The 10,279-nt window shown below is 45.2% G+C and overlaps 1 protein-coding gene across 1 annotated transcript in view; it reads left to right on the forward strand.

The window, feature by feature from the left end:
• The first annotated feature begins 6,719 nt into the window (after window positions 1-6,719).
• The window catches only part of GP1BA (glycoprotein Ib (platelet), alpha polypeptide), a 4,992-nt gene continuing 1,432 nt past the window's right edge, over window positions 6,720-10,279 (forward strand). The window contains exons 1-2 of the mRNA XM_004684720.2: window positions 6,720-10,012; window positions 10,073-10,272. Of these exons, the coding sequence (XP_004684777.1) occupies window positions 8,949-10,012; window positions 10,073-10,272 (1,264 nt within the window). The 5' untranslated portion in view covers window positions 6,720-8,948. The remainder of the gene's footprint in view (window positions 10,013-10,072; window positions 10,273-10,279) is intronic.

Below are 10,279 nucleotides of genomic sequence, written 5' to 3' on the forward strand. Positions count from 1 at the left end.
GAAGAAGGCAAGAAGAGAGTCAGGGAGGGAAGTCTCCACATCCCAAGCATGGACAGTATATTCATGGGATCGAGCTACCACACCGGGCTTGGCTTCAGAGAGGGAGAAGATGGTGGTGACGGTGATAGATGCTGCCCCAAGGATTCTGCTGACCCCGGAAGTCCAGAAGAAAAAGATTCAGAGTCAGAGAAAAATGGTTAAGAACTTACAGTTCCTAAACAGTCTCATGAAGTGGGAATCCTTAAACAAAATGGATACAAGAAGAAAGTATACAATAATATGTATTGATTCATGCTCTTAAATGCTTGGGACTTTTAATACTCAGCATTTATTTCGATTAAAATTAAAAGTGGATGGGCCCTCCCTGGTGGTACAGGGGTTAAGTCTCAGCACTATGAAGCTATCCGTAGCCACTGCAGCACCAGTTCTATCCCTGGCCAGAGAGGTAATCACATGGCGCAGCAGACCTCTCCTGTCTCTCCTGTTGCCCCCCTCAGCCGTGTATTTCAGTAGATCTGCCTGTTCTGCTCCCCACTCTGTCTCAGGTGAATCCTCTCACTACCCCCAACCCCGGTACCTCTGGCCTATACCCCAGCTCTTGTATGCATAAATAAATAAAATATTTATTTTAAAAAGCCAAATAGAGGCTCCTCTCTGGTGGCACAGCAGGTTAAAGCACAGCACTAAGAAGCTAAAGCCACTTCAGCATAAGTTCAATACCCGGTCCGGGAGGTGACCCACAGGGTGCGGCAGACCTCTCCTGACCCACCCACTGCTCCCCTCAGCAGTGTACTTCATCCATCTACCTGTTCTCCTCCCCACTCTGTCTCTGGTGAATCATCTCACCGCCCCTGCATCTCTGGCGTGTACCCCAGTTCTGTATGCATAAATAATAACTCTTTAAAAAAAAAAAAGCCCAATAGGCACACACACACACACACACACACACAAAGACCTCGCAGAATACAATGCCAATTTTATTTGCTTTTATTGAGACAGAATTGGTTTAAAGCACTGTATGTGATTTAAAGATACAGGACCACACCTCTTCAGAAGCATGTCACCAAGTCACACCCACAGCTTTCTAGGGCTTGTTACTGGATTGGTTCTTATTGACCCTTTTGATTTTTTCCTTTATATTCCATGTATAAGTGAAACCATGTTGATATTCGTCTTTCTCCTTCTGACTTATTTCACTTACCATGGTCTCCTCCAGTTTTATCCAGATTATCACAAGAGTCAAGAATCATATTTTTTATTACTAAATAGTATTCCAGTGTGTAAACATACCACATCTTCTTTATCTACTTATCTGTCCTTAGGTACTTAGGTGGTTTTCTTAGTTTCAATTTAGAAAGCAGGAATAGGAGTGACTTCTTTAAAGACTATAAAAGCTTGAAATTAACATATCTAGTGACACCCATTCTATAAAGATAGAAACTAAAAAAAAAAATACTAGGAAACTGGCCTATGGACCAGGAAAACTAATTTAGTAGTCTAGAAACAGGGAGGGAAAAGACAAACCTATTATTACCTGTAGATAATGTAATTAGCTGCAAAGAAAGTCTATTAGAACCAAATGAAGACTCAGGGATGTTGCTGAATACAAAAGAGACTTAACAGTATTAACAACTCTCCTTTACATTGGCCATAATCCACTGGAAGTTATAGGAAACAAAATGTTTAAAATAGGCCCTCCCTGGTGGCGCAGCGGGTTAAAGCACAGCACTGAGAATCTAAAGCCGCTTCCGCACAAGTTTGATCCCCGCCTGCCCCGGAGGTGACCACATGGCGTGGCAGACCTCTCCTGACCCGCCCGCTGCTCCCCTCAGCAGTGTACTTCGTCGATCTGCCTGTTCTGTTCCCCACTCTGTCTCTGGTGAAGCCTCTCGCCGCCCCTAAGCCTCTGGCCTGTACCCCAGTTCTGTATACACAAATAAATAAATCTTTAAAAAAAAATGTTTAAAATAGAAACAAAATCTATATTAAATTTATAAAGAATGTTCTTTATATAAAAGTTTTATGTAAAGCCTTTATGGAAAAAAATCTGAAACTGTGGCAGGACATAAAAGTTCAGTATAAGTGAAAAGGTCAGCTATTCGTTTGGATGGGCCACTGCAGCACAAGTTCGATCCCTGGCCAGAGAGCTTACCCACATGGTGCAGCAGACCTCTCTTGACCTGTCCGCCGCTCCCCTCAGCAGATCTGCCTGTTCAGCTTTCTACTCCGTGAATCTTCTCAGCCTCTGCACCTCTGGCTGATACCCCAGTTTGGCATGCATAAAAAAATCTTAAAAAAAAAAAAAAAGACACTAGATGAGAGAATCACCCTTTTAGATATTAACATATATTACAGAAGTCATAGCAAAACAAACATTAACAACTACACACCAAAAACCCCCACAATTCGTATTGCTTAGTCACTAACAATTAAAAGACAGAAACTGAATAGAGAACACAGAACAAAGCAGACCATGAGCTGTCCGAGGCTTGATGTGGATAGAGGCTGGATGATAGGGTTGGAACAGGTTAGATTAGCAGATAGGTAAGTAACCTATTCACTCTGTGGAGAGAAAAGAAATAGAACTGCATCTCACCCACACATCATAAACAAAAGTAAACTCCAGCTGCAGTAAGGACTTTAACACAACAGGCAAAACTATAAAATTAAATAAAGTTAGTGGAAGAAAGTATAGGGATGTTGGGGTGGGGTTTTCTTAAGTAAGATACCAAAACCACAAACCATGAAAGGAAACACTGACAGATCTGAGTACAATAAAAATAAAATTTCTGTTCAGCACAGACCCAACCCACAGTTGTCTGCCTTCTCTGCTTTCATGTATTGCTTTGTTTGTTGAAGAAATATTAAGCATCCGGGCCTCCCTGGGAGCACAGGGGCCTAAGTCTCAACACTAAGAAGCTACCAGCAGCTACCGCACGTTCCATCCCCCCCACTCCACCCCCACCAGGGAGCTGACCCACATGGCCCAGCAGACCTCTCCTGTTCTCCTCCAACCCCCTGCTCCCCTCAGCAGCGTGTTTCAATGGATCTGCCTGTTCTGCTCCCCACTATGTCTCAAGTGAATCCTCTTATCCCCTCACCTCTGGCCTACACCCCAGTTCTTGTATGCATAAATAAATAAATCTTAAAAAAGAAAAAAGAAAGAAAAGAAAAAGAACTAAGCACCTTGCCGGGCACTGGAGCTACAACAGCGGTGGTAAAGCAGCCAACACCATAGTGAGAGCAGCCCACCCCCATCGCTACCCCGGAAATGGGTTAACCGGCACCACTGGGGGAGGAGAGACACTCTCCATAGTGGCATCTCTTGAGCAGATGCGTGGGTAGTGTTTTGGTAGGCTTATTGTTAAGGTAATAATAAAAAGACACTAAAGGAAGCATATAAAAGTGAGATGTGAGACACAGAGAGAGAAGCCAAAGGAAGTGTCTTTTTCGTATGGTCTTTCCACTTTCAATCCAGGGGCAGCTTCTACCCCTTAGAGGTTGGGCTTTTTTTTTTTTTTCTTTTTTTTTAGTTCCTGATGCCCCAAAGCTTGCATGTAGAGGGGGTAGACAGACATTAGGACCAAGTATCATGACAGCCTGGCAGGGCTGTAGGAAATTAAGATACATTAGCAATCTCCACATCTCAGGAAAATTTCCCTCCTGAAATTGATCCAGAGCTAGAGCCACCAAGCCCCCCACCAAACCCCCCACAGTCCCACTGGCCATGCTGAGAGCCCATGGTTGTAAGGAGACACCCCATCACCCTACTGGCTGGTTTCTCAGAAGGCCAAGCAGCAGTGGGGACTTTGACCCCAGACAGTTGGTAATAAGGCCTCCGACAGGGCAAGATCAGCAAAAACCACATGGGAGCCTAGACTCCCATCCCAGACAGGCAGTAATGAGGCATCTCACCCGCTCCTGGGATTGTATCCGAGGAGGGCCTACTGGAATAAAAAATTGTACTCATTTCAGTATTAATGAGGCCATCTTTACTGAGGTGGCAGAGGAAACCACGTCGGGAAGCAGAAGGCCCATCCTCTCGCGGCAGTAAAGAGAAGGTTCCTCCAAGAAGATGTCAACTGAGGCTGGGGAATGTGAATACTGTGGATATAAAGCCAGGGCAGTGTCAGAGAAAGTCAGCTAAAACATACAGCTTTGATAAAGTCCAGAGTCTCACATATTCACACATAAATGACTATATTTCCATAAAAAGCCATTCATCACACCAAGAACTAGAAGATGTTAAATTCTACTTAAAAAAGACAACAGCACCCAACCCCTCAAGGGCAGAGATGTTAGAATTATCAAAAAATATTTTATAGCAGTCATGGTAAAAATGCTTTAATAGGAAACTACAAATAGCCTCCAGATGAGAAAAGTAGAATGCTTCAGCAGAGAAACAGGAGATCTAAAGAAGAACCAAACGGAAAATTTAGAGCTGAAAAATATAATAACTGAAATTAAAGCTCAGTGAATGAGCACAAAAAAAGAATGGAGGGAACAGAGAAAAGAGTCGGTGAACTGGAACAGAGAACAATAGAAAGCACACATCTGAACAGCTGAGAGAAAACAGACTTAACAAAAGTCTCAGGGATCTGTCGGACTACAACAAAAGATTTCCCTTTGTAGTTTCAAAGACCCAGGAGAGAAAGAGAATGGGGCTGACAGAGTTCTCAAAGAACTGATGGCTGAAAATCATGCCCATTTTTATAAGAAACATGCTGAAGAGCCCATTTTTATAAGAAACATGCTGAAGAGAGACATGCACCCTTAAGAGAATGAAAAGACGAGTTATAGAAAAATATTCATAACCCACACATCTGACAAAGAATTAGTATCTAGAATAAAGAATTCTTCAAAATCTTTCAAGAAGCTGAACAAATCTCCAACAGGATAAACCCAAAGAAATCCATACCGAGCTACATCATAATTACACCTGAAAAAAAACCAAAACTCTGAAAAACAGAGAAAAATGACATCTTACTCATAGGGAGGAGAGCAATTCAAACAGATTTCTCACTAGAAACCATGTAAGCCAGAGGAAATGGCACAGTATGTTTCAAATGCTAAAAGAAAAGAACTGTCAAGTGAGAATCCTATACTCCTCAAAATTTCCTCCAGGAAAATTAAGATGTATCACCAGCAGGCTAACCCTAAATAAAGGATCAAGGCAATTCTCTGAACAGAAAAGTAATGTTAAAAGAAGCCACTAGAACAGGAGGAAGGGAGAAGGAACATCTAAGGAAAATGATAAAAACAATAAGCTTTTTTCCTTAAGTTTTTGAAGTCATATTTGATGTTTGATGCTGAAAGCGAAATTTATTTTCTGATTTTGTTCAAAGTTTACCTAAAGAAAACTACAACAGTACTGTTTGACTGTGGAAAGCTATGTGTACACAATGTAATGCTATCGGTTGTAATAAAAACTAAAGAGGTATATTCACAAACATGGATCACGTGCTGCATAATGTTCAGTCAGGGAGAAGAGCACACGAGGGCCGCCCTGCCGGAGCCCAGGTGCAGGCTGTGCCAGCTGGGTCTGTGTGACTCCACTCTGACATTTGCACAAGGAAGAAATGGTGACTCACTCCTCAGAACTGAATCTCATCCTTAGGTATCACATGACTGTGCTATAGCTCAGTGAATTCTAAGAGCTGGTTAAGCAAACCCCAAGGAAGTAGGAAAAAGAAAACAAAGGAGTAGAGAACCAAGAAAAGATAAAACATAAACAATAAAACAAGATGCCAGATGTCAATCCTAATCTACCAATAATTCTCCTCCAAGTTAATGGTCTAGTTGCATCAACCAAAAGACACAGATTGACAGATGGGTTAAAAAATATGGAGACAACATATGCTGTCTCACTTCCCCTACACCAACACAAGCAGGCTGACCCTGAAAGGGTAGAAAAATGATACAACAGCTGAATAAGAATCAAAGGCAAAATTATCTACTTTAATAACAGATTGTCAGACTTCTAAGCAAAGAAAAGAACTAAATTACCAAAAACATAGGAACATCAGTATAATAAAAGTTTCCATACACCAATAAGACATTAACCACCCGATAGTGCCTGCACTGGATGACAGAGATGCAAATATGTAAAGCTAAAACACTAGAACCAGAAAGAGAAATGGACACATACACAATTATACTTGAACGTCACTACTACTCTATCAACAATAGAACAACTAAACTGAAAACCTATGTAGAATGGAAAATTCCTACGATCGCTAAGTGGACCAGAAATATAAAATGTACTACTTTATTTGATAAGCATAACTCTGATAACAAAACAAACAGAAAATAAAATAAACATTATTACCAGGTAGAGTTAATTCCAATCACTCAAAGAGGTAAAATCAGACAATGCATTATTTTTTTCTAAATATTTATTTTTATTTTTTAAAAAGATGTATTTATGTGGGGGGAGGGAAGTGCACTGGACTATGGTGATGGCACACGGGTGAGCTGGCGATGGGAAACCCACGGGGATTACAACTGAGATGAAAAAATGCACAAAATGATGTAAAAATAAACTATTATATTCTTTTTAAAAATCAGCATTTCTAAATGAAACAGAAAAAAAATAAACTAAAAAAAAGATGTATTTATTTGTGCATACAGAACTGGGGTACAAGCCAGAGGAGCAGGAGAAGTGAGAGGATTCACCGGAGACAGTGGGGAGCAGAACAGGCAGATTGAGGAAGCACACTGCTGAGGAGAGCAGCGGGCGGGTCAGGAGAGGCCTGCCGTTCCATGTGGATCACCTCCCTGACGGGGAATCGAACTTAGGCAGTAGATTATCAAATAAAGCATGAACCCCTCGGTCACCACAAGGTCCCAAAATCAGAAAATGTATTTACATAATTCAGGACATCTGAACAAAGTAAAGCAGGGGATCATTTCAGTAGGTGCCAAAGCCGTATGACCTTCCATGCTATGTCTGTAAAGTCCTTCACCTTGGGTCTCCTGCAGAATCAGCCTCCTGTTCCAGAAGCCAAAAAATATATATGCCAGACACCAGCTTTTCCTTTCTTTGATTCATGTTCAGTGGGGGCACAATCTAGCAGACCCCACCTAGACCTTCAATCAGGAGGGGCAGGGGTGTGCGGGATTCTCTTTGTGGCAAGGAGGTTATGGAAATGGAAGCTTCGCCTGACTGGTTCTGCAGCCTGGCTCTGGGCACTGGTCCTGGCGACAGGGTTCCATACCTGGTTCGCTGGCCCTCACTAAGAAGGCTGTGAAGTGGACGATGTAATTTTCTTCCACGTCTTTGTTTTTTAATTAAGGACTACCCGACATACAACATTATATAGTTCCAGGTGTACACGGAACTGTATATCTTGTGAGATGATTGCCACAGTAAGTCTGGTTCACATCATTACCATATCAGATTTCTTTTTCTTGTGATAAGAACTTGAGATTTACTGTCAGCAACTTTCAAAAGGCAATACAGCATTAACTATGGTCACCATGTTGTAGCTCATTTATGTGAAACAAATTCCTTTCCATCCTCAATTTGCCAGAACATCTTCTGTTCACAACCATTACCTGAGCTGATAGCAACTCAGCAAAAACCAGAGCCTCAGGGCCCCAACACACTCAGGGCTCTAGGCAACTTTCTACTTGCTGCTATGGCCTCATTTTCTCCATATTTCCAATGCTTTTTGCAGCTGGCAAATTACATAGACAAACAGAAAAAATGTGTAAAGAGCAAGTCTGTGGCTCAAGTGCCAACCCTTGTCCAGGCACTGGTGAGCGGAAGTTGCTAAAAGGTGCCCCTTCTAGGGGACAGCGGGTGGGGATATTTTGTCATTATTGACCAATAGCCACGTGACAGACTTCCTGACACAGACATCTAACCTAGATTTGGGAAGTCCTAAAATGTTTTCCTAAGGAAGAAATCCTGGGCTGGAAGGTTCCAGATAAGCAGAAGTTAGGTAGAAAGGGCTAAAAAGTGAAAAAAAAGTTCAGGCACAGGAAAGAGAATAATCTAGAGTGAAGGGTGGATTGTGAAGAAGTGAGGATGGGCAAGAGTCAGATCACACGGGACCCTACAGGCTGCGTGCTAGAGACCTTAGACTTCTCTTGAGAGCCCTAAGGAGCCATGGATGAGTTTCAGGGAGTAGAATATGGGTGATTTGCACATCCAAAAGGCCACTCCAGGGGGGAGTGGGGAGAAAGGAAGTTAGAAACTTGGGACCAACTCAGGGCATTGTGGGTAAGAGCACAATGGACACGGACACGTATCCAGAGTATGCAGAGGACACTGGCCACCTTGTCAGTGGGTCAGGGTGGGGACTGCAGAAACCAGCCTAGAATGGGGTGAGAATGCAGAAGTAGTTGAGGTTTAAATAGGCAACTCTGAGAATGGCTGTGAAGGGGAAATGAGAGTATCAGTTGGAGAAGTTTATCAAGGCTGGATGGGGACAGGGGTTAGAGTCCATTACCAATGCCCCCCCAGAAGGAAAATGGGAGAGAGAGGCAAGCCCAAAGGAGGGCTTGGGGGAAATTTGTGGAAGGAGGTGATAAGGGCCTGTGTCCTGTTTCTGGGTTACAAGGGTCCCTATCAGGCTGGTGTTTCCTCCCCATGCCCACCTCCTTCCTGCCCCAGACAGGGCCCTCCCTAGAGCTGAAGAGAAAAGAACTGAGTCACACTCTGGAAGAAGCCCTGTGCCTGCGGAGGTCTTTCTGCCTGCCTGTAAGCTGAGGTTGGGGCTGGGGGTGGAGGGGGTTCTCAGGGTGGGATGGGAGCAAGCCATTGAGGAGCGAACAGTTTAGATGGGTGTAGAGAGGGTGGGAGGTCAGTTTCTGGCAAGGATCCTGGAGGCTGCTACAGAGTGGGTGGGCAGTGGGGGGCGGGAGTAGGTTGGGGTCTGGGAAATAATGCCAGGGACTGGGGGTGCGGGTGCCCATTCAAGCCCCCGTGCCCACAGGTCCCCATGCCTCTCCTCTTTTTGCTGCTCCTGCTGCCAAGCGCTTCACACCCCCACTCCATCTGCGAGGTCTCCAGAGTGGCCAGTCAGGTGGAAGTGAACTGTGAGAATCGGGGGTTGAAGGTGCTGCCTCGAGATCTGCCAGCTGACACAACCATCCTCCGCCTTGGGGAGAACGCCCTGGGCACCTTCTCCATGGCTTCCCTGGCACCTCTGACTCGCCTCACTCAGCTGCACCTACGTGAGAGTCAGCTGGCCAGCCTGCAGACTGATGGGACGTTGCCACTGCTGGAGACCCTGGATATATCGCACAACAAGCTGAAAAGCCTGCCCTCGCTGGGCCAGACATTGCCGGCACTCACGACCCTGGACGCCTCCTTCAACCAGTTGGCCTCCTTGTCTCCCCATGCTCTGGATGGCCTGAGCCAGCTCCACGAGCTCTACCTGAGTGGCAATAAGCTGAGCACTCTGCCCCCTCGGCTGCTGGCACCCACACCCCAGCTCCGGAAGCTCAATCTGGCTAGCAACAAGTTGAAGGAGCTGCCCCCTGGGCTTCTGGATGGGTTGGATGAACTCGACACGCTCTACCTGCACCAGAACTGGCTGCGCACGATACCAAAGGGTTTCTTTGGGACACTCTTCCTGCCCTTTGTTTTTCTACACGGCAACCTCTGGTCCTGTAACTGCGAGATCCTCTATTTCCGTCGCTGGCTGCAGGACAATGCCAACAATGTCTACTTGTGGCAGGAGGGTGTGGATGTCAAGGCCATGACCCCCAATGTGAAAAGTGTGCAGTGTGTGAATACAGCCAAAGTTCCTGTCTACCAGTACCAAGGGGAGGGCTGCCTCAGCCACGGTGACAGGGAAGACACAAGCTATGATGTCTATTCAGAGGAGGTTCAGGAGCCTAAGAGTGTCGTGAGCAGGTTCTCCGCCAACACAGAAGCCCATACAACCCACCAGGGACTACTCTACTCAGAAATAAGCACTGTTCTAGACAGCCGACCGCCTTTCTTGTCACCAACCCAAGAATCCACTAGGACACACACCACATTCCCAGTGACCAGAGAATCCATCCCTTTCTCCAAAACTATAAGACCCACTACTGAACCCTCCACAACCCATATGACCCCAGCATCCCCCACTACCCCGACAACCCCAGTGCCCACTACCCCCACCATCTCAGCACTCACCACTACCCTGACCACCCCAGCACCCACCACTATCCCGACCACCCCAGCACCCACCACTATCCCGACCACCCCAGCGCCCACCACTATCCCGACCACCCCAGCGCCCACCACTATCCCGACCACCCCAGCGCCCACCACTATCCC

Source organism: Condylura cristata, unplaced genomic scaffold (assembly GCF_000260355.1).
Source record: "Condylura cristata isolate star-nosed mole 26May11 unplaced genomic scaffold, ConCri1.0 scaffold00017, whole genome shotgun sequence".
Classification (NCBI taxonomy): domain Eukaryota; kingdom Metazoa; phylum Chordata; class Mammalia; order Eulipotyphla; family Talpidae; genus Condylura; species Condylura cristata.